The following is a 24,790-nucleotide window of genomic DNA, read 5'->3' as shown; positions in this document are numbered from 1 at the left end:
TTTATCGCAGTAAATGCTCGGACAATTTACCGTCCAGCTAAAGTTGTCATCCTGACAGGTTACTCAGAAGCTACTGGTGATGCGTTCACACCAGTCATGTTTAGTTCGTTTTAATCAAACTCCAGTTCGTTTATCTAGAAAGTCCGGTTCGTTTGCAGAGGTGCGAATGCAAAAAAAGAACAAACTCTGGTCCACCTGTAACCTCTGCCTCGGCTCAGATGAAGTGAACTCTAATGCGGTTTGAATGCACATGTTGGCAGCAAGCGGATAATAGAAGCAGGAAGTGGACTACAGTGCAAGGGATTCTGGGTAAATACAACCGAAGCAAACTAGTGGGAGAAATGGCTCGTGGATTTTTACCAAAGACAAATGAAAAATCCTGCAACTGCTAAAATCTCCATTTGTGTTTACTTTTTGTGAAGAAGGAAGTTGCACTTCAGAGGTTTTTGAGTCGTTTCCTTCGGTGGTTCTTGGTACAAATGTTGCAGTTTTTATTTATTCCTTGCCTTCCATAATCACTCACTACTTTTAATTGGTCTTTTAAATAAATTACCAGTAAAACACATTGAAGTTTGTGGTTTTAAAGTAATAAAATGTGAAATGTCTTCTGCTGTATTCATCAGAACCAAAACAGAAGAATTATGTTTAGATGAGTTTTAAGTTCTTGGCTCTCAAAATAATTAGTCATTTTCTTCTTCCTCGTCTCTCAAACAAAGACCTGAAGTTTGAAAAGAGTCCCAGCACCGTCGTCTCCTCCCTGGGCAAACCGGTCAGGCTGCACTGCGAGCTGAAGGGAACCGGAGACGAGAACGCGGTCCCGCCCGATCTGGTCTGGCTCAAAGACGGCGCTCCTCTTCAGTTCGAAGACACGGACCAGTCCCAGACAATCACCGACAACACCTGGACCGTCACGAGCACGCTCAAGTAGGAAGCAGCTCTTTCAAATTTATTAATAAGATCTCTGCAGAAAAATGATCATTTCTGCATTTTATCTGTTTTCCAAACCTGGTTTGGTGCTGAATAATGTGATAATGTTGGTTTCCAGTGGTTCTACATCAAAGTGCGGTCAGTGGGCCACTTGTGGCCCTTGGATTGATTTTGTATGGCCCCCAACTGCCATTCCAGAATGATCCAGATTTGACCCATCCAGTTCAAGTGGTTGATGTAGAAACTCTTTATTTGGAATCAGTGCAGAATTATTATTTTCTTACATTACAAAATATTTAGTACAAGACAAAAAATTAGTTTTTATAACCAAGCTGTTGTAATCAGTAGAACCTCGTTTATCAGAAACTTTAACTGAAAAGCCGACTTTGCTGCACCTAAATCATTAAACCTGGTTAAATAGAGCGAGCGTTTTGTAAGAAAGTGACCCAAATCCTGTCCTAATACTGAGAATAAATTTGTCAAATTTGTCAAACATTCTTAAAATGTTTTGAAAACCACAACATTTTTTATTTGAAAAAGAAAAGAAAACTTGTACAACTTTATTGCTTTAGTTTTTTTTTCTTGGCACATGCGACAAAAAGTTTACACAACTCTGAAAATAATGATAATATAGAAAATCCTTTTTCTTTCTAGTTGCTACTGAAATCTACGACAGAGTATTAAGGCCATAGTAAGAAAAATAAAATAAATAAATAAAATCATGAGAAAAATAAAATAAAATTGCAAGAAAAAAGTCATAACATTATGAAAATAAAACTATTACAACCATAAAATCAAAATAACAGAATAAAGTCATACAACATCAAAGTCAAGATAATAAAAGTATAAAGTCATAATAATTTCAGAATAAAGTCAGAAAGTTTTGGCAATAACGTCGTAATTTTCTGACTTTATTTTCATAATGTTTGGACTTTATTCTCGTTAATTACGACTTTATTCTTGTAATATTAGGATTTTGTTCTTGTGTAACTTTTTTCTCATAATTTTATTTTTTCATTTTCTTAGCGCGACACTAATCTTCCTCCGTATAAATCTGCTTGTTTCTCCCGTTTTATCAGTTTTTACCTGTTTCTTCCAGACCTTCACCATCATTTCTATCCACCCTACAGAATTGACAAGGTCCAGCTGTCGGACATGGGCCCCTACAGGTGTGCCGTCGAGTCCGAAGGGAACCAGACTCTGTCCAACGTCGGGCGCATTCAGCTGGAAGGTGAGCTTCCAAACCTCTGGGATGTGTTTGTGTTTTCACTGTGAAAGGGAAACTGATTCAGCAACTTCCTGCTCAGGCCTTCCTCATTTCTCTGTGGAGCCTCAACCCAAGTCCGTAGTGGCCAATGAGGCCTTGAGTCTGAGATGTGTGGCTCACGGACCTCCAGATCCGGTCCAGGTCATCTGGCTGCGCGATGGAGCTGAAATGAACTCCTTGAATGACCCGGTGGCGCTGTCGCCTTCAACACTCAACCTCACAGGTAGGCCTGAAAACTGCATGTAATACTGTCATGAGTTGGTGACGATGGACGTCGTAGACGCAGGTTGATGTGCAATAACGATGGTTTTAATGACAAACATGAAGAGAACAGAAATCTAGGCAGCACAGGTGAACAATGAGGAGAAGAGCTCAGACACGCTGGTAGCGCTGGGAGGACACAGGACTGATGACAAAGACTATGACAGCAAAGACAAGGACCCGACGGGGAGCAGGTCACACAGGTGGGATTAAATACACTCAGGGGAATAATCGGGGAAACAAGAGGCAGCTGGAGACAATCAGGGGGAAGACGAAACTACACAGGAACTAAATGAACAGAAAAACATATACAAAACTCCATATCCTCACAAATACTCTAAAAACTTTAAATAAAACAATTTAAAAACAGCTAGAGTGAAACGATTAATCAGATTAATTGTGATTAATCGTGATTAATCGATTACTGATGTAATTGTCAACTAATTTAATAACTGATTAATCATTAACTGGAGTATAAGACTCAAAAAGGACATTTTTCAGAAATTAAGCAAAAACTTTACAATAAAAAAAACGTTCTTTATCTGTAAATATGTTCTACCCAGAACTCCTCAAGGGTCATAGATTTAGCTTAATCTGGTTCAAATATTGTAAAAAAATATTTTTATTATTGAATTATTAATGAAAAAAGTAACATATCAGCCCTAATCGTGATAAATTGATTATTGATTTAATAATCGATTAATCATTAACCGGAATATACAACTCAAAAAGGACATTTTTCAGTAAATGAGAACATTTTCTTCCATCCATCCATCCATTTTCCTCCGCTTTATTCGGGGTCAGGTCGCGGGAGGCCCAGGCTTCCCTCCCCAGCCACTTGTTGCAGCTCCTCTGGGGGAATCCCAGCCCAGCCCAGCCCAGCCCAGCCCAGCCCAGTCCAGCCCAGTCCAGCCCAGCCCAGCCCAGAGACAGGGTCCCTCCAGTCTGTCCTGGGTCTTCCCCGGGGGAGGAGACCCCAGAGAAATTTTCTTTTCATTAAAATTTTCTGTCCTTTTCAGTAAGTGAAAATGAAATGCACAAAACAACTACATTTAGCATTTAAGAGAAATAAAATAGTTGTTTGTCTGTAAAACCTCAAGTGCAGGTTTTAGCTCCATCTGGTTCAAAAGAGTCAACATATCAGCCCAAATTACGATTCATCTGATTAAACATGATTAAAATTAATCGATTAACCAGGAAAATGGGTTTCACCTTCCTGTCGGAACCAGTCTATTAGTTTCTTTACCAACAACCCAAGTACTTTTTTTTATTTTATTTTATTTTATTCTATTTTATTTATTTATTTATTTTTACAAACAACTACCAAAGTAGTTTGAAAGTGAACTGAGCGAAGTGCTAATTATGTAACGGTGCTCGGCTCTGGAGAACTCTAACAACTCTACGTTTGTTTGTTTTCACTACATGAACTATTAGAACTAAAACCAGAACCGAGCTGAATAATAGAGCAGAAAATGTCCAAGCAGTTAGCAAAGAAACCGCAGGCATATATAAAGAGTAGAAACCTCATGGACCGCTCCGGCCTTTTGTCGCAGCGCTAGCAGATTGTTTCCAGGCGGCATTTGAAGCCTGGATCCACGAAGAGAGCGCTGTCCAGACCACTGTCCGAGGAACGATTTCTCCAATCTCCCCAGTAAGAAGGAGACATTTGAGTCTGAAAACTCAAGTTTTGCTTTGACGAAGGCACCACTAGAAGACTGGACCCGTGAAGAGAGCATTTTCCAGACCATATGGGAACAACTTTTGTTATCATGGGTTTGCCTTTACTTTAGTGTTTTTTTCCGGGGTTTATTTTTTCTATATATTATCTGTACACTTGCTTCTTTTTTCAGTTCAGTTTCAGAAATACTTTATTGATCCACATGGAAATTAAATGTTGTTATAAACACCAAGATTCTTCAGAGAGCCAGTGAAGATGGCTGTTGGCAGAAAAGATCTCCTGAAGCAGTCTGTACCACACTGAACCTAAAGAAGCCTCTGACTGAAGATGGATGCTCCGCCTTCCCAGGACAATCTGATGAAGAGGATGGTCAGGATGGTCCCTAATTTTCTTGATCCTATGAAGAATCCTTCTCTGCTTGATCATCTCCAGAGGTTCCACAGTCGTCCAGAACAGAACCAGCCTTCTTTATCAGGCCATTGAGCGTTTTTAGGCTGCTGGCTCTGATGCTGCTGCCCCAACAGATAACACTCTCAACAACAGACTTGTAGAAGATCTGCAGCATCTTGGTGCAAAGCTTGCAGGACCTTAGCTTCCTCCAGAAGTCCAGTCTGCTCTGTCCCTTCTTATAGACGCTTCACTGTTGCGTCTCCAGTCCAGTCTGTTGTTCAGATGAACACCAAGGTGTTTATATCCCTCAACTGCCTCCACTTCTTCTCCCATGATGGAAACAGGTTTGATCTAATCCTGTTCCTCCTGAAATCAGCAGTCATCTCCTTTGTTTGTTTCCAGTTTTCTCTGGAGCTCCGGCTTCCTGGCCACAGTCTGAAATCATGACTGTTCAGTCTAAATTCTCCTTAGGCATGAATAAAATTACATTTCATGATATACTATACTTATATACTATCTAATTAATTGTTGCTGTTCTTTCAGCAAATGACCTTTTTGAGTCTTTATGCTCCAGTTAGTGATTAATCAAATTATCATTGTGGTGATTATTTAGTCAAGCAGAGTTGATTAGCAACACCTTGCTGCTGCACTGAGATTCTTCGTCTTTAAAATTAGACTCTAATTATTTAACAGCCTGAGATCAACTTTAGTTTGAGATGAACCAGGTCACAACAAGACACAAGCAAACAGAAATGCTTTCACTGCATTTCATTCAGCCGTGACGCAGTTTGATGAGATTTTTTTTTTTTTTTTGAGGGAGGAAATTGGACATTTTTTAGCAGAATTGTGGCACAATGGCTGCTAGTTGTTTTCTTCTTTAAAGTGTGAATAGAAAACCTTTTAAACAAGTTTTCACATTACGTTTGGAGCAAATATAATAAAAGTTACAATGTATTTTGGGGGAGCACAAACAAAAACATGAGTTGGAAATGATAAAAACTAATTCTGCAGAAACAATTATATTATTAACGTCAGACAGATTTTCATGCCCTGAGCCGAACATTATGAGGGAACATTTTCACAAAGTTCTTTAAAGGATAAAACAGGACCACCAAATAATTATAATCCAGTGAGACACACTAAAAAATACAAAATCAAAGTATTTTTGTTTAGTTTCTAGTGAAAATATTTTAGTAAATTTGACATAAGACAAAAGTAACTTTCCAGCACGATATAGGAGCGGGTTTTAAGTCAGTAATTCCTAAACATAAAAAAGGTACTAGCTCCACTGGCAGATTATTCTACTTAAAACATGGGGAAATCTGTTATCATAAGTGAAATGATCTGCCACTGGACTACTACTTTTTCGCTACCTAGCAACCCCAGCCAAGCCCAGCCCGTTACCTAGCAACCAAGTTTGAGTTCCACTGGCAGGTTAATTCACTGATAACATGGGAAAAGTGTCTTTTTGTGAAATAGGAACTAGAACTTTTTCATCAATATTAAGGAATTATTCACTTAAAAAGAACCTTCCATTTGCTGAAAAGTTATTTGTGAGTTTTGTTTCATTTCACGTATAATAAGACATTTCCAGTAGAAACTGGACCGAAATGCTTTTGTTTTTGTAGTCTGATTCATTTTATGAAGCTGTTGAGTGGCTCTGATTGAAACCAGAGTACAGTAAGGAAGTAAAGAAACGGATGTTAATAAGAAAAAGAGAAATAAAAGGGAGAAGAAGAAAGGCAGCGGCTCACAGCTGTCTGGCAGTCAGCAGCTAAGTGTCAGGAGGAGAGGCTGAGTCAGAGGGGATAGAGGAGAAAAATACCACCGGCTCTCGATCGGAGAGAATCTACTGAGTCATCGCGGCGGGCTTCCTGCTGTTTACCAGGAATCGTTTGACAGTAACCTCCACTCACAGGTCTGGAATGGGCATCTGCACTTGTAGACCGCAGATTAAATCAAGTTAAATACAAACATTGTTGCAGAAGGGACTCATGCTCTCAAATAGCATGAAGAACATTCCAGCCTTTTAGAAATTAACAGTGACTCATGCTAATTCATGCTGTTTCCTCGCTCTTCCTTTTCATAAAGGGGACCTATTATAAAAAATATTCACATTTTTCTTGTTTTTGTACTTCAGTTTGGGTCTCAACTTCCAAAAACAGATTAAGCTCTTGGGAGGAAAAAACAGCTCAGCTATCTTTTGGCAGTAACTTAATGATTTTTGGTGTCTGGGAAACGAGCCGCTTCAAAAACCTCCAGAATGTAACGTCACAAATCAGCAGGCACTGCCTGCTACCTAGAAACCCCAGAAGCCCAGCCCGTTACCTAGCAACTCCAGCTGAGTTCCAGCAGGTTTGGTCAGCTGGTTTTACTGCTCTGTACAATGGCTGCTGGAAAAGACAAGTGTTTTGTTGTTAATTTACCATCCAGAAACCACGTGCTGCATTCTTGTTGGTTGTGCAGGAGGCCTTACTAATGCTTTTCAAAGATGTACAGTTGTATAATTGTGCATCTGTTCGTGGTCACTTTCATGTGCGAGTGTAAACATTGAGGTAGGGGGTGTGGCCAGCAGCAGGTTATTTGGATTTAAAGTGACAGAGACCCTAAAAAAGACCATAGACCTTCACTAACCTGTTGAAGGAATCATAATAGGTCACCTTTTAAAGCAACTCTGAACCTTTTGATGAGAAACACCAAGTTTTTACACTAAAAGCACAATTAACTTTCATACTTTGAATTAAGCTGCTGAATTGTTAGAAATAACTAGAGTGTATTACCGTAGACTGGTAGTTTGGTCTTTGAAGTTGGGTTATGTGAGGTAATTAGGAGTAATCAGTGCCATACTTGAAGTTGAAATTGGTAACAGCGGCTTCAGTTTGCGGATTCAGGGAAGAATCGTCACGAGGGAGTCACGGAAAAAGCTACAATGATTCAATCATAAACCTTTTTTTAGCATTTCAAATGAAAACTTTATTAGTTGTTTTCGAACCTTTCCACTTTTGTATGGGGGAAGTTGTTTTCAACCATGTCACAATTTAATCGCCAACGCAACATTCATGTTGCAACACAAGAAATATGTCTGGAACATGGCGGTTACTGATGACTAGACACGTCACTTGTACGTAATATTTGATTGCATCATAGTAATCTCTCATAGTAAATAATCATTGATTTTCTTTCATTTTAAGAAGTGTATGCTAGTTTGATTTTTTTACTCTGTGACCATTTTTACAGTGAAATCAACTAAATAAAAGCCATATTAGGACAAAAATTGTCTGTTTTTTGACAAGCTTTACAGGAATTAACGCATGCAAAGGTTGTTTTGACGTCTGTCATGGAGGAGTTGGCCTCTTTCTGAACCTCTTAACTGACACTCATCTTGTCAAGATACCTTTAAATCTTAAATGTACACCAGATGTATAAAAGAAAAAGGGATGCAGTGCCTACTAATTGTCAACAGTAAGAGAACTAGATGAGATCAAGAAAAAGTCTTAACAAAATAAATAGGGGGAGGGAAGTAGTTCAGTTCAGCTAGTTTTTCTTAGACAATCTTGTCATGTAGATATGATATGGAATTGTGTGTGTTTTGGTTCAGATGCAAAATAAAAGAAAGACAAACTATCAACCAACTCTGACAGTAGAGCAGGTGTTTAAATTAGCTAATCAACCACCGCTGTGTTAGCTTAGCTAATAGAAGCAGTAGCTAATCTACCACAGAGATCACTTATTAATAATCGCAAAATTAACATCAAATCTGGAAACATAAAACTGTAACTGACTGAATGTTCCTGTCTTTGTGTGGGAAATGTTTGAGTGTTGATTCCTGATGCATTTAGTGGCGTCGTTGTCAGTTGTTCATCTTTTTCGCCCTTCAGCGTTGTGAGCATGAGTTTTCCAGATGTAAACATGCAGGAGGTCCATAGAAACTTAAGCCAGTCACCAAACTGATTGATTGATGTCTTTTTTGTAAACTATTGGTTATAGATACTAAAAAGTGGTTTTCTTCAACATGAAGCATGACAGACCATTCTAGTGAAGCATGGTAGCATAATAGAGGCCTCTTAGTCTTAATGACCCCATCCCAGCGGAGTTGGTCAACACTGTGATCACAGTGAACAAGATCCTGATTACTTGTTGGTGACAAATGTGACATTTTCAGCTGGGAAGTGAATTATTCTGCGGTTTGTTGATGGGGAAGGAAAGAAACGCAGAAATATGTGGCGCAATCAAGGGCTGCCTGATGAGCTGTCGGTTCGCCAGCGCAGCGTCAGTATCGCCTCCCTGTTCTTCCTCGCTAACAGCCCCTCGCTTCAGCCGGCGCGGATCATACACCCCTGTTCTTCTTCCGGCCTCCACACAATGGAGGCTTGGTGCCGCCGGCGCTGGACAACGTGATTCTGTGCAAGCCTCAGTTTGTGGCCGGCTGGCGATGTTGGGCTGTTAGATAACGGTGATGAAACTTGACTGCCACATGTTTGGGTGTGTGTGTGTGTGTGTGTGTGTGTGTGCGTGTGTGTGTGTGAGTGTGTGTGTGTGTGTGTGAGTGTGTGTGTGTGTGTGTGTGTGTGTGTGTGTGTGTGTGTGTGTGTGTGTGTGTGTGTTGGCCTGTTTTTGTGTTGTGGAATCTGTCGGGTGTGTGAGCCCACTGTGAGTCAGTGTGTGAGAGGATTCATTCTCCGCTGGGAGTCAGAATGTGTCACGCTCTTGTCCCCTTCAGAGGAGCCCCAGGCCTGCTAGGGCTGCAGTCTTTCACCTAGACCCCAACGCCACCCACCTCTTTGCTCACATAACTCCATCCCAGAAGGCTGCATTCTTGCAGTAACAAGTTAAGAACCAAAAACATGCAGTTTTGTGTTTTATCTGTTTAAGATAGTTAAGCTTAAGATTTTGCATCTCCTTATGAACAGTTTAATTTAGATATTGACAGAGTTGTAAAGTAAAGAAATACTTTGTTGCTGTAATTAAGTAGATTTTTCAGGTATGTTTCTGAGAACTCTCTACATTTAAGAAATATCTGTACTTTGCCCTCCTTGTATTTCCACTTATAGCTTGTTACTTATATGATGAAAAAAATAAAGAAGGAAAAGAATAAGTGTTGGTAATCCACTATTCAGTCCGATACAATAACAATAATCAATAAACTTTAAAGTATAAGTAATATTTAACACTGGAACTGGAAGACATTTTAAAATAAATAAGCAAAACAACAGAAACAGCAAATAAAATGAATTATGAAGTCTCTGTAAGCAAAATTGCCCTTCAAAATAAAGGGCTAGTTGAAACCAAAACACCAGACTGGAGACTTTTATTATCCTCATTATCCTGTTATTAGTAGAAAAAGAGAAAAACGGTAAATAGTGCAAATGGAAATTATTGAGCTCCTTTTAATTTATCAAGTGACTAACTTGATTTATTGCTTATTGCAACAGGATTAAGGTCTCCATCAACGTAGCATTTGACAAAAGCTAATGCTAACGCGCTAACTTCAGTTCCTATGATATCTGTCCTTGAAAGACTACAACCTTTTATAATTCACATTCTTACAATGTCATTAGATATTGTATTTATATTTATACAATATCCGTGTTTTATTTTGTTTCTGTATGTTTCATTTTTTTCAGGAGAGGAAGCAGAACTGCTGTGTAAATAGTTTTCACAATAAGAGCTTGAATATAAATGTGTAACTACTTTAAGAGTTAACAGTTAATAAACAAAACTTCAACACAAACAACATCAAAATTTATTCAACTAAACCTATATAAAACAGCTAGGTTTAGAATTATCTGGAAAAATTAATTTAGGGGAAGCTAAGTTCGCTAAACATTTTCAAAGTGAGCAAAAGTGCTAATCGAAAAATTTGCTCCACTATTAGCGGACAACTGGCAATCCTGAGAAGAGCGAGCTTACATTTCCTGTAACTCCATGTTTATGTGAAAAGAAAATCTAGTTAAGTTGGTCTTTTGTCCATTAAAATGTCTGTCATTTTGTGTGTTTACTGTTTTGCCAGACAAGCCTCCCATAATGTTGACTTCTTTCATTTTCAGGCCTTTGATTACTGTTCAGCCTGAGTGGGATGTCCTCTAATTAACTCCTCCTCTGTTTGAAACGCAGGGTATCATTCCTGAACTGGTTCTGACTGGGATACAGTCTGCTGTCTGCAGACTTTAAAAATGTTTATCTCTATAGAAAATATGGAAGTGGAGAGAAAATCGTGGAGATTTTATGGCTGAATGTCTTAGAAATTGTCTTTAAAAAACGTTGGTGTCTCTAAATAATTTCTGAAGGTTATTTTGAATATAGATGCACAAATTGCTTCAAAAGACTTTAAAATCCAGTTTGGGTTTTTGCAGTGAATTTTTTGAGAGATAGAGAAAGATTTCACATGGAACAGAAAAGCTTTGTTTTTCATGGATTTGCATTTTTAGTTTTTTCTTTAATAATAATAATAAACAAAACAATACATAATCCAAACTGTACTTTCACATAACTGACATTTTCCTTTTCAAAACTTAAATGTTACTTTATTCTATCTAGAACTAAACCTGTCGCAATAACAAATTTTGCTTGACTATAAATTGTTCGAGCAATTATCGCAATAAATGATAATATTGTTGTCCTGAGACCATTTTCAGTTAATGTATTGATAATGGCATAATTATGCAAGTTTGCTCTCTCAAAGACCACTAACCTTTAATTTAGTAAAGAACAGTGTATGCAAAAATACAAAATCTTATCAAACATTTGTGGTCTAGTTTCTAGTGCAGATATCTTGGTACACTTGAAATAAAAAAATAACTTACAAGTGGCTGTTCACTAAGATAAAGAGGCTTGTTTTAAGTAAATTGTTCCTTAATATTGGTGAAAAAGTTCTAGTTCCACTGGTAGAATGTTCCACTGCGCCGTTACCTAGCAACCCCAGCCAAGCCCTGCCCGTTACCTAGCAACCCGATTTTAGTTCCATTGGCAGATTTTTTTACTTATTATAAATAAAATAATCTGCTATTGGGGCCAGAACTTTTTCATCAATATAAAGATATTATTGACGTAAAACAAGCTGCTGTATTTTGCTGAAAAGTTACTTTTTAGTTATTGTTGTTTTATTTCAAGTGTACTAAGAGATGTGCACTAGAAACTAGACCAAAAATACTTGATAATTGTTTGTGTTTTTGCAGTGCATTTTTTGAGAGATGGAGAAAGATTTCACATGGAACGGAAAAGCTTCTTTGTTAATGTCCTGAAAACTAGCGTTATAATCAGGAGACCGTGGAAATGGCTTTCCTCCCACTTTTCTCGAGTCGGCGTGAACTTTCTCACATTGATGCTGCTTCCTGTTCCCAGCGCTGAGCCAGGGGTTTTGGTGTGAACTGACTGACATAGTTTGACTTTGTTTCCAACCAGGTCTGAACAGAACCAGCACTTTCTCCTGTGAAGCTTATAACCAGAAGGGCGTGTCGACCTCCCGGTCTGGAACCATCACCGGTAATCGTCCTTTAAAAAGTCTCTCTGCTGAATTCGCTGCTGCAGGATTTTTGTTCACTCTTGTTTTGGTGTTTCTTTTCTCTCTTTAGTTTTGCCATCTCCTCCTCACAATGTGAAAGCTGTGGAGATCAATCAGACCGCCGTTCGTTTGTCCTGGCTGCCTGGTTATGGAGGAATCTACCCGATAACACGCTGCTCTGTTGAGGTGAGACGGAGCAGGATAAGTGGGAAAGCAACATCCAACCTGAAATTCTCTCACACTGTTTGACTCGGATGTTAATCAAATACTCAATAACCGATCAAAACACCAATTATTTAATATTTAAAAATTACACAATCAGATAGAGCAAATTCTAAAGTTTTTGCATTTTAAGACAGAAATGAAAACAATTCATATAAATAACATAACTACAAAATAACAAAATCTAAGGAATCTAAGAATCTTTAACAAAAACTGCAAGTGTGTCTGGATTGGGATATATTATAATAAAATCTTGTAATATTTTGGTCTAGTTTCTAGTGGAAATATTTTAACACACCTGAATTAAGACAAAACTAACTTATAAGCAAGATATACAATAGGAGCTTGTTTTAAGTCTATGATTTCTTCATATTGATTTAAAAATCCACTGTTAGATTATTCCTCTTAGACCATGGGAATCATTTTGCTATAAATGAAATAATCTAGAACTTTTTCATCAATATTTAGGAATCATTTACTTAAAACCAGCTCCTATGTCTGTCTGTAAAGTTACTTGTAAGTTAGTTGGGACTTATCAGATGCAGAGACAGATATTTATTGATATTTTATCAGTTTATTAATGGCTTTTATTAATACATTCTGGCACAACCAGAAGAACATTCAGGATTTTAACTTGGCTAAATTGAAAATGCGTTTGGCTGTTATAAGTGAAGTAATCTGCCAGTGGAACTAGAATTAGGTTGCTAGGTGACGGCCTGAGCTTGGCTGGGGTTGCTAGGTAACGGCGCAGTGGAACATTCTACCGGTGGAACTAGAACTTTATAAAGATAAAGGAATTATTGACTTAAAAAACCTCATATTTATTACTGAAAAGTTCATTGTAAGTCAGTTTTGTTGTATTTCAACTGTACTAGGATATTTGCGATTGAAATCTTTGCCGTGTGTAACTGAGTGGATGTAACTAGTTACTGCCCAACTCTGCCCAAATTTCTGCAACCCGAATTTTAAAGAAAAGGATGAATCCTTTTCTTTAGGTTGCCTCGCTCATCCTGTTCCCCTCCCTGCTGTCTTCGTGCATGGATCAGGTTTCGCTCTGGGAAAGTGGCCTCCTGAACTAATCTCATGTAGCACCACTCCCTCTCCTTGTGTCTGGTTGCCACCATCCAGCTCCGCGTTTCTTGTAGCTGAAAGGAGGAAAGTTTTCCTCCTGAAAAAAAAGAAAAAGAGAAGTCGAGCGGTGCAGCACCACCCCTAAACGTCTGGTTCTAATAAAGCTGCCCCCTTCCTCCCCTCACAGGAGGAACAAGACAAGGGGCCAGCCTCAGCAAAGTGGGGCAAAAATCTGAGTAACAGTTTATTGTGTAGAGAGGAGTAACATGAAAAAGCCTGCGATGTCGAGAGCAGAAAGGCTTTACTGTGTTTCACATGAAAGGCAGCAGGAAGAAGAGAGAGTGAATGAAGACAGGAAAAGCAGTGACAGCAGGTATTGTGGGTCTGAGCCATTCAGCGGGATGAGTCAGAGCAGAACCGGAGCAGTACATGAAACACTTGTTTTACAACTCAGAGCGCTGATTCAGACAGTTGTGTTTTCATCTGCTCTCCTGAATCATTCAGACTACTTCCTAAGTCTTCTGCTCACGCCATGAGGAAGGAAAACCCATCCAGGGTTTAAAACCTGCATCATCATCATCAACACCACATAATGGATTTAAAACAAAACTAACTTATAAGCAACTTTTCAGCAAGACAACAATCAAGGGCGTCGAACTTATTTTTATTTTGGGGCCATATAAAAAATTTGAATGTTCTTAAAGGGCCGATTGTTCCAGAATGTATTAATAAAACCCAGTAAGCTGTGGAAATATCAATAAATAGTTGTGTGTTTCAGCAATCAATAAAAAAGTTAAGTAAAATTAAATAATATTGATCAGTTCATCCAGGATTTGGTGATTGTTTTTATTTTATTTGCAATCAAAATCACAAATTTTTAGAAATATTTGTAAGAAAGTTTTACTATATTTGCAATAATGTATGACGTTAAATGTGACTTTTTATCAATTGTCACTTAAACCCAATGTTTTTGCCAATTTTAAGAGACGTTTTTAGTAAAAATCATTTAAATAATGTGGGAAAACTGTGGATTTTGCGTGAATTTTGTGGATTTGTGAAAAACTGGAGGGGTTTACTGGTGTAGTTTGGAGTCTGGAGGGCCACATAAAAAGCTACGGAGGGAAAAATTTGGCCCCCAGACCTTGTGTTTGACATATGTGGTATAAGTGATAAAAATATATTTTTTCCATGTTATACTAAAAAAATCTGCCAGTGGAAAAAAAAAGTACTAGCTTTTTTCTTATTATCAAGTTGAAGTTAATTGTAAGTTAGTTTTGTCTTCATTCAAGTATAGTAAAATCTTCACACTAGAAACTAGAAAAAACGTGTTTTTGCTGTGTATAATGTTATTTCACGCTGCAAAAACAAGTAATTTTGGTCTATTTTCTTGTGAAAATATCTTAGTTTTGTTTTAGATCAAGTAGACTAACTTACAAGTAACTTTTAAGAAAGATATAGGAGATTTTTAATCCTTAATCTGGATTAAAAAGTATTATTTCCTCTGGTTGCGTTACCACATTAATGTGCAATTTAATAGTGAAAACACACTTATGTTAGTTTTGTGTTATTTTAAGCGTGTTTTTGCAGTGCAGCTCTTAGGCTCATCACCTAACAGCGTGCGCCTCGTTTATAGAAAAACTACGTTCAGTCTGTAGCATGTAGCAGCAGAACAATGGTCTGGACAAACAACTCTGATGTGGTTTTGGGATTCCTGCAGGGACGATGGTTTCCTGTTGTTCCCCCTTTTTAAAAAAATGTGTTTACTGCAGAGTTTGCAGAAGCAGCAGGTTTCTGGCTCTGATTTGCAGCTGCTTTCAGTGGACCTTGCTGAGCGAAATGCGTGTTCAGCAGGTTTTACAGCAGACAATTAGCACTTAATGACACCTCCCATTGTCCCAGTCTACAGATCCATGCTAAACTTGCATATATAACACAAGAAGAAGAATTACTTTATTCATCCCAGCAGGGAAATTATTTCGCAGTTACAGCAAAAAATTTTTATACACAGATTAACAGACACATGACGGGAGTTGCGTCTGCAGGCAGCCAGCTGAGCCGGCGCCATTTTTGAAGGAGGACATGCGGCAAAGGTCGTCGGGACTGGGAGTCGAACCCGCGACGTCCGCGGGTCTAAGGCCTCCAAATGTGGGGCATGCTAACCCGCTGCGCCACCACAGCACGCCCCAAGGATAAAAAGCTTGGGGCGTGCCTACCCCATGTTAGGAAAACATATAGTGTGGCTCCCTGGCAAGACTTTTTGATTAATTTATTGCATAGATTTTTACATGATAAAACTGTGAACATAGGTAACGGTTCTGCCCAGAACCTTTGTACCAGCATGTTTCTGATGGGCCCATAAATCAGACGCACTCAAGACGTAATATTTGCAAAAGACAAAACTGCTTCTCTTGGCCCACTGGAGGTACATTTTTGCTTCAAAAAACGATCTGATGGGACGCTGGAAAAGACTATCGCTGTGTTCAAGTTGTGCTAATAGCAGTTAGCTTATCAGCAAAAGCTATTCAAGGCTAAAATAGCATTTCAGTGCTAAACATGTAGCAGCAGCACAGACGTTAACGTTAACATCCACAGTCCACATGTTGAAGAGGTTCCAAGAATCATCAGGAGTTTCTGTAACACTGAAACTAAACACTTATACCAATCAGATGGTTAAATTACCTAAATAGCAGATTTAAAAAAATAAATATATTTGTTCTTGAGCTTTTATGTCTTATTTATTCAATAAGTTAGTTGCAAAAAGGGTTTTAGAATGGAAAATGTTGCTTATTTTGTTTATATATAGTTTTAGATTAAGATTTGATGAATTACAGTCCCTGAAATTAATGATTAAAAATTACAATCAAGTATCACTACTAATAAAACAGATTACAAATACATTAATCTTTTACTGAAGCGGTGCAGCACCAACACTGTTTATAGTGGGGATGGTGTGCTGCTGACCTCTACTCGGGACGTTGTGGGCCGGTGGGCAGAGTACTTCGAAGACCTCCTCAATCCCACCAACATGCCTTCCACTGAGGAAGCAGAGCCTGGGGACTCTGGGTTGGGCTCTCCAATCTCTGGGGGCGAGGTCGCCGAGGTGGTTAAAAAGCTCCTCGGTGGCAAGGCCCCGGGGGTGGATGAGATCCGCCCGGAGTTCCTTAAGGCTCTGGATGTTGTAGGGTTGTGTTGGCTGACGCGACTCTGCAATATCGCATGGACATCGGGGGCAGTTCCCCTGGACTGGCAGACTGGGGTGGTGGTCCCCCTGTTCAAAAAGGGGGACCGGAGGGTGTGCTCCAATTATAGAGGGGTCACGCTCTTAAGCCTCCCTGGCAAGGTCTATTCAGGGGTCCTGGAGAGGAGGGTCCGTCGGATAGTCGAACCTCGGATTCAGGAAGAGCAGTGTGGTTTTCGTCCTGGTCGTGGAACACTGGACCAGCTCTACACCCTCGGCAGGGTCCTGGAGGGTGCATGGGAGTTCGCCCAACCAGTCTACATGTGTTTTGTGGACTTGGAGAAGGCGTTCGACCGTGTCCCTCGGGGAGCCCTGTGGGGGGTTCTCCGGGAGTATGGGGTACCGGGCCCTTTGATACGGGCTGTCAGGTCCCTGTATGACCGGTGTCAGAGTCTGGTCCGCATTGCCGGCAGTAAGTCGGACTCGTTTCCGGTGAGAGTTGGACTCCGCCAGGGCTGCCCTTTGTCACCGATTCTGTTCATCACTTTCATGGACAGAATTTCTAGGCGCAGCCAAGGTGTTGAGAGGATCCGATTTGGTGGCCTTAGGATCTCATCTCTACTTTTTGCAGACGATGTGGTCCTTTTGGCTTCATCAGATCGTGATCTGCAGCTCTCGCTGGATCGGTTCGCAGCCGAGTGTGAAGCGGCCGGGATGGGGATCAGTGCCTCCAAATCCGAGGCCATGGTCTTGAGCCGGAAAAGGGTAGAGTGCCTTCTCCGGGTCAGGGGGGGTGTCCTGCCCCAAGTGGAGGAGTTTAAGTATCTCGGGATCTTGTTCACGAATGGGGGAAGAAGGGAGCGGGAGATCGACAGGCGGATTGGCGCAGCGTCTGCTGTCAAGCGGGCGCTGTACCGGTCCGTCGTGGTGAAGAGAGAGCTGAGCCAAAAAGCGAAGCTCTCGATTTACCGGTCGATCTACGTTCCCACCCTCATCTATGGTCATGAGCTTTGGGTCATGACCGAAAGAACGAGATCGCGGATACAAGCGGCCGAAATGGGTTTTCTCCGTAGGGTGGCTGGGCTCTCCCTTAGAGATAGGGTGAGAAGCTCAGTCATCCGGGAGGGACTCAGAGTAGAGCCGCTGCTCCTTCACATCGAGAGGAGCCAGTTGAGGTGGCTTGGGCATCTGGTCAGGATGCCTCCTGGACGCCTCCCTGGTGAGGTGTTCCGGGCACGTCCCACCGGGAGGAGGCCCCGGGGAAGACCCAGGACACGCTGGAGGGACTATGTCTCTCGGCTGGCCTGGGAACGCCTCGGGATTCCCCCGGAGGAGCTAGAAGAAGTGGCTGGGGAGAGGGAAGTCTGGGCCTCCCTTCTGAAGCTGCTACCCCCGCGACCCGACCTCGGATAAGCGGAAGAAGATGGATGGATGGATGGATGGATGGATAATCTTTTACTGGATCAGCATGATCGCACAGTGAAGCTTTAGAAAACCTCCCGCTTTAATTATTTTTGCATTTTTGGGAGCATACACAGAGAGCGGTCAGTAGTTTTGTCAATTCAAAAAGCCACTTTTGTTACCAACAAACAAGATTTTTAACTTTATTTTATTTTATTCTGTTTTAACTCAAATCATTGTAAACATCCACAGGTTTTTGTAGATATAGTGCAAAAACACAAAATCCTACCAAGTATTTTGGGTCTAGTTCCAGGAGTCAGTATCTTTTTACACCTGAAATAAGACAAAACTGACTTATTAGTAACTTTTCAATAAGATATAGCAGCTTGTTTTAAGTCACTAATTCCTTAGTATTGGTGAAAAGTTTGAATTCCACTGGTAAATTATTTCACAATCAACCGTTACCTAGCAACCACAGCCAAGCCCAGCCCGTTGCCTAGCAACCCAGTTCTAATTTCACTGGGAGATTATTTCACTGACAACAAGGGAAATAGGAACTAGTACTTTTTCATTAATATTAAGGAATTATTGACTTAAAGCAACCCTTCCTTTTTCATGCTGAAAAGTTATTTAATTTTGTCTTATTTCAAATGAACTAAGATATTTTTATTAGAATTTACTAGAAACTTGTTGAGATTTTGTGTTTTTGCTGTATAAGTATTAGAAATATTTCAGATTTTTCTATTTCTTGCTGTTCTGCTCAAAATACTATTACAATTGTATTAAATCGTGTTTTTTTGTTTTCTCTACCAATGTTTTGATTCTGGGAATCACGGCCTGTTCCTGTTTTTGCCCTGTGAGCCACAACAAACAGACAAACCTCCCACACAAGAACGGCTACAGCTGCTAAATCCGGCACAAAGGCTGCTACAACTTAACGCTGTGCGTTATCTGAACGTTTCAGGCCAAGCAGTCGGGAGATTCCTTCCCGGCAGACTCGGATAAGACGATACACACCCAGAAAGTGAACGTCCCACCAGCCACGCATCTCATCCAGGGCCTGGAGCCCCACACGCGCTACGCCGTCAGGGTGGCCTGCGACAGCAGCCAGGGCCCGTCTGACTGGTCGCCCTGGGTGGAGCTTCGCACACAAGAAGGAGGTGGGTCTCTCAAGAGGATTGATGATGAATTTTTTCCCCTAGCCCTCTGAATGTCAGTGTTTGTGTTGGAAGTATGTGAAGGTCAAAGCTGCAATGTTTCTTCTCAGTGATCTCCAAGTTTCCTCCCTCTTCTGGTTTGGGCTGACGCGCCAGGGAAAGTCGCAGGTGCAAACCAAAGTCAAGCGTTTAGATCTGTTCATTTCGCTACAACTTGTTTGTTTGTTTGTTTAGCACATTTCAACGACAAGGCAGCTCAAGGTGCTTTACATCATTGAAACATACAGTCATCAATTGTGAAAAAAGCAATAAACATTTCATTCTGTCAAATTCCATCACCAGGATACATCAAAAATATTGATCAATGTTCTGCTAACTACTAATGAAAGCAAACAACAGACTAAAAACAGTTCATACCTAATCATTTATCTACTTATTTATTTATTTTTCCTTAACAGCAAAGTTGTTTCTATGTTTCTACTACATTTTTATATTTATTGAGATATACTTATTTATTATTCTTTTTTCAATTATTTGACTTGCCTTCGAGAGTTGCTAATTTTTTTAACATTTTTTCTAAATGTCGTGCTTTCTTTTGTGCACAATGACAATAAAAGAAATTCTGATTCTCATTCTGAAAAGCAACTCTAACCAGCTGGGTTTTTAGTCGAGGTTTAAAGGAACACAGTGTTTCGGCTGTTTTACTGTTTTCTGGTAGTTTGTTCCAGATGTGTGCTGCATAGAAGCTGAATGCTGCTTCTTCATGTTTAACCTGAGAGGGCTGGAAGGTTGCTATGGCAACACCAGACATTTTAGCTGATTCATACACTTCCAACAGTATCTTAAAGTCTCTTCTCTGAGCTGCAGGGAGCCAGTGGACAGACTTTAGAACTGGTGATATGCTCTATCTTCCTGGTTTTAGTCAGAACTCCAGCAGCAGCGTTCTGGATCTGATGGATTTTTTTAGGCAGACCTGTGAAGATACTGTTGCAGTAATCAATGCAACTAAAGATAAACGCATGGATGAGTTTCTCTAGATCTTAGTGATTATCGCTGGAAATCTCCTTCAGGTGATAGAAGGCTGACTTTGTAACTGTCTTTATGTGTCTCTGAAGGTTCAGACCCAGATTTCAGGCCTGATCTCTAGTTTCCATCTGTAATAACTGAAGCTGTGCGTTGACTCCAGATCGTTCCTCTTTAAATCCAAAGATAACAACTTCAGTTTTGTTTCTAATCAGCTGGAGAAGGTTTTGGCACAACCACAGACTGATTTGCTCTAAGTATCTGTTCAGTGCTTGGATGTAGAGCTGTATGTCATCATCATAGTTTTGGTAACTCATCTTATTTCTTGTTATAACCTGAGCTAATGGGAGCATATAGATATTCAATAGGAGGAGGCCCAGGATTGAACTTTGGGGAACCCAGAATGTGACTTGTGTCCGCTCCGATGAGACGTCATCTATTGAAACAAACAAATCCGAGTTCTTTTGGTAAGATTCAAACCAATTTACTGCTCCACCAGAGAGTCCTATCAGCATAAAAGCATAATTTTCATAGCAAAAGTGCATAAATGTGCTCTCTATTCACATGTTTAAGCATGTTGGAGGTTCACACTGCAAGCTCATCCTGAAAAACCTGACCCCATGTTGATTTGAAATATTCCTGATAGGTGCAGCATTAGTTTCCCCTTTATGAAGGGTCAGTCAGTGCTTTCCCTGAAACGGGATGAAAAAAAAACTGCTTAACAGTAATATAATGGTGGTTAGATGTAGGCTAGTTTCCAGTTTTTAGGTACTTCTGGGTTATTTAGAAAAGAAAGTCTGAGTGAGCTGAATAAGCAGTTTCAGACACGTGAATGGGAACACAAAAGCTGTGTTGGTGGCTTTTTAAAAATTATTCTTAGTTTTTTTTCAATATTCCAGGCATAACATATGAAGAAGTTGGATTCCAACGTACGGCGAAGCATTTTGCTCCACTAATGGTTACCTGGGCACGGTGTCCTAATCATATGATTGACTTTATTAGATCAGGCATCAAAGTAGAGACGTTGCATGATGAAATATGAATCTGTGCTGGCATGATCTCACCTTTCTGCTTTATGCACATGTGAGAGACATTCTGTCACCTGGAATCGAAAAGAAGTTATAATGTTGGGAACGGCATAAACCTTAAAACTCTCAGCACTGAAAATAAGCCGAAAGCTAAATTCCAGTAATCCCAGAGGAACAGAGGAAAAGAAATCTCCCAAAGAGCCCCCAACGGAAGGGGACCGGAGACCCTGAAAGACCCCGGACAAGCCCCCAGGGGTGTAGCTTCCTCTCAAACTGACCATGTAGGGAAAAATCCTACACTAAAGGCAAGGAGGTAAAATCAACTTTTTAGGGCTTTACATCATGTTATTCCCTTCATTCTTTCATGCATGTTTGAGGAATCCTTTTGTCGGTGCCGCTCCTTCAGACTAGCAGCAGCAACTATTAGCAAACACCTGGTGGGACTACTGGTTCACTGAGTTCCTCAGAACGGTTAATAAACGGCATAATGAGGAGCTTTGTTATGACGATGTGCTGAAGGCAACATGTCAGAAAGAGCAGGAGCTTCTTAAAGAGACAGAGGCCCAATTTCAAGGCGTCAAATTTCTTTTAAGTTATGTTTGACATATGTAGCATTTTTATAACAACTGAATGGAACATAGTTACTTGATTGTGCTATAAAATGGAACTATGTGTCTGGAAAATACATAATACCTTCACTTTAATGCATTTCTACTGCATACCAGAGGGAAAAGCAAACAAGCCACATTATTTGATTATTTTGAAACATCATTAGCACCCCTGACTGTAGCCATTTATAAAACTGTAGAAACTTCATTTCACATCTAAGGCAGTCTGGACGTCACCCAACATGCTTGATTTTAGTAAAAGGTTTCAGTTTTTCTGGCTGAGGCCAGCAGATCCATCGTGAAAACATTTCATGAGTTCATGGCAAAGCTTCCCAGCATCACAGATCCTAAACAATTTTGTGTTTCATGCCAAAAAAAAAAGGGTTTGTTATCAGTCCTGTGTAGTTCACTTTAACCAAACTCTAGTTTGTTTACTTTGAAAGTCCGGTTCATTTGGGGAAGTGTGAACGCTCAACTGAACTCTGATCCGGACCAGTTCGTATGCATATGTGAACGCCAAGTGGACTGGAGAGGAATTGGACTGCAGCACAGGGCATTCTGGGTAAATAGAACCAAAATAAATGTGCTAGTTTAGCGGTAGCGGGAGAAGTAGCTTGTGGTTTTTTACCAAAACAGAGAAATCCTACAATTGCTAAAATCTGATGCCACTCCATTTTTCTTTACATTTTGTGCTCGGTGTTTTCAGAGGTTTTGATGTCGTTTCCTTCAGTGGTTCTTGGTGCAGCGCCCCCACAGGCGAGAGGTCGAACAGGTTTTTAAAAACGTTTGCTTCATTTCATACAACTCTGTGTGAAAACTAACCACAGCAGCTAAAAATGTAACAAATGCTACAACTTCAGTCCCCAATTGAACCAAGTCTACCGGACTATCAGGTGTGAAAACACCTTACGCAGATTTCCAGCTTGTATTTAAAAGATTTTGGGCTGTGAATCTCTCTTAGTCCAACTGTGTTTATAAAAGAAACCAGGCTGCGCCTCTGTCTGCCCAGTTTCATCCGTTAGCAGATGACAGGCTGCTTCAGGAGGGACAGAAATGGAAAACGCTGTGGAAAGTCTCCTGAAAGGCTTCACTGAGTCCTTCCAAACGGTAATGTTAAGCAGCGGTGTGTTTGACTTTAAACTGAGGTGGGATTTTCCATGCCACCTCATGCTGACTCCATCCATGGATTTAAAAAAAATGGCTGGAAATAGAGGATACTGAGGAGAGAAAGAGATGGTTTTGGCAGGGGCTTTCCATGATGAAAGCCACCTCCAATCATCGAAAAACTCTCCAACGCAGCGTTTTTCATTTTCTCATAAACAAGAAAAAGGAAAGAGGGAAGTAGTACTCGTTAAAATGCTGGTCACAGGCAGGGTTAGCAATTTCACTTCTTTATTTCAGAAAAAAATGGCAGAAATCTTGGTTTCCTTTTAGCGGTGAGAAAGAAACAAAGGAGTTTATGATTTCCTTTAAGAGAGAAATGTCTGCACTTGTCTAAATGAGTCAGAGGATAAAAAAGCGGAGGCCTGGTCACAGATCAGCAACATTTTCCACATCTCTGTCTCTCTCTCTCTGGTTCTGGTCGCCTCTTTGCTGTCTGTCTCTCTAACCGACTGTCCAAATATGTTCTGCTCTGTCCCTTGAACACATCATCCTCCTGCTTTCTCAGTGTGTTACACATCCAGATCCTGAGAGCTGTTTCTGTTTCTCACATCCATCATCTGTTTCCTGAACAAACTCCCCCTCGTGTTCTTGTGTTTAATCTTTTCCTCTACCTAAAATCCAACAGGCGATGTTGTGCAGAAGGGTTTGAGCTGAACATGGAAACAAATGTAAGGCAAAAAAAAAGTAAAAAGGTTTGACGGTGGGAATCGAGAACAAGAGCTTGAGAAAACACAATTGTTTAGCGATTTTTCTCGAAACTCGTTTTTCTCCCAGGAGGACGAGTGAGCAGCGGATGAATCCAATCTGAAACAAAAGAAAACAAAACATTTAAAAACACAAAGTTTTCATTTTTGCTTCTGTCTGTACTCTAAAATGAAAGTAATTAAACCGAGACAGAATTAGTCCGTTTATTTCTATTTATGCAGGTTTAAAATTCCAAGAGGAGACAGAATGATCTGAATGTACATCCAAATCGGGAAGGTTGCAACATACAGCATATAGTTATGAGCAGCATAAGATTGCTGCTGGGACTCCAGGGTTGCATTAGAGGTCAGGTTTAAGCCTTTTACAAGGAAACCCTCGCTAAGATTGAAAGGAGAGACTGAGGATAGTTGTGCAATTCATTGCACTTTCCAACAAATGTTTTATTGGGATGTGATGTCCTTTCTCCACCCTGATACTTCTACATAAAATTCAACACAACCTATTGCTTTCAGAAGGCACCAAGTAAGTAAATAAAGTGTGGTTTAATCACAGGGTATGTAAACACCAACCATGTTTGGTCCACTTTAATCAAATTCTAGTTTGTTTTTTTAGAAAGTCGAGTCAAGCAAAACGAATCTACAAGAGTACGGTCTCAGTTTGGTCTCAGTTTGGTCTCAGTTTGGTTGGAGTGAACTCTGAATATTCTTTATAAAAGTTACACTGCAGCTTTAATTGAGGCATCAGCAAGCACTGCCTTTTATTTTACACACCAGCCCTGTTTGGTCCGCTTTAATCAAACTCCAGTTCATTTGCCGAAAAGTTTGTTTTTGGTACAGGATAAAACATCAGCAGCAAGTTCTGGATTTTTTCATTTCAACCAATGGCTTTCACTTTAAGTAAGCCTTATTTTCAGCTGGTTGGATCTGCGTGCTTTGGAGCTAAAATCTGTTTGAAAAAGGCCCAAAAGAGAGGGAAGAAATCTTGGCATCTTTGGGAAAAAGGAGAGAGAAAAAAAGTTTGACGGAACAAGGAGACGCAGGAGAAAGAGGAGCGTTAAGGTGGAGCCGGACTCGACTCTGAGGTTGTTTTCGTTGTCGTTCGCCGGGAGAACACGGCCGACATGTGGAAACAATCAACCGCAAAACGATCCCTGATAACATCATCCATACTGTAGGCTGGGCAATGTTTCCCAAAACTCACGGTGACTTC

The 24,790-nt window shown here is 40.2% G+C and overlaps 1 protein-coding gene and 1 long non-coding RNA gene across 2 annotated transcripts in view; one reads left to right on the top strand and one right to left on the bottom strand.

Annotated features, from left to right (window-relative positions):
• Nucleotides 1–24,790, top strand: part of axl (AXL receptor tyrosine kinase) — a 46,966-nt gene that overhangs the window by 4,915 nt on the left and 17,261 nt on the right. The window contains exons 2-7 of the mRNA XM_027999154.1: nucleotides 717–924; nucleotides 2,058–2,158; nucleotides 2,235–2,417; nucleotides 11,925–12,005; nucleotides 12,095–12,210; nucleotides 18,861–19,056. Of these exons, the coding sequence (XP_027854955.1) occupies nucleotides 717–924; nucleotides 2,058–2,158; nucleotides 2,235–2,417; nucleotides 11,925–12,005; nucleotides 12,095–12,210; nucleotides 18,861–19,056 (885 nt within the window). The remainder of the gene's footprint in view (nucleotides 1–716; nucleotides 925–2,057; nucleotides 2,159–2,234; nucleotides 2,418–11,924; nucleotides 12,006–12,094; nucleotides 12,211–18,860; nucleotides 19,057–24,790) is intronic.
• LOC114133334 (uncharacterized) lies at nucleotides 5,836–14,525 on the bottom strand. Its single transcript, XR_003593162.1, has 3 exons — nucleotides 14,515–14,525; nucleotides 7,918–7,925; nucleotides 5,836–5,966 (listed from the first exon to the last, which is right to left on the bottom strand). It is a non-coding gene; the product is annotated as an uncharacterized LOC114133334 (long non-coding RNA).

This window comes from Xiphophorus couchianus, chromosome 18 (genome assembly GCF_001444195.1).
Source record: "Xiphophorus couchianus chromosome 18, X_couchianus-1.0, whole genome shotgun sequence".
NCBI classification, from domain to species: domain Eukaryota; kingdom Metazoa; phylum Chordata; class Actinopteri; order Cyprinodontiformes; family Poeciliidae; genus Xiphophorus; species Xiphophorus couchianus.
This window is presented reverse-complemented; position numbering and strand designations above follow the sequence as displayed.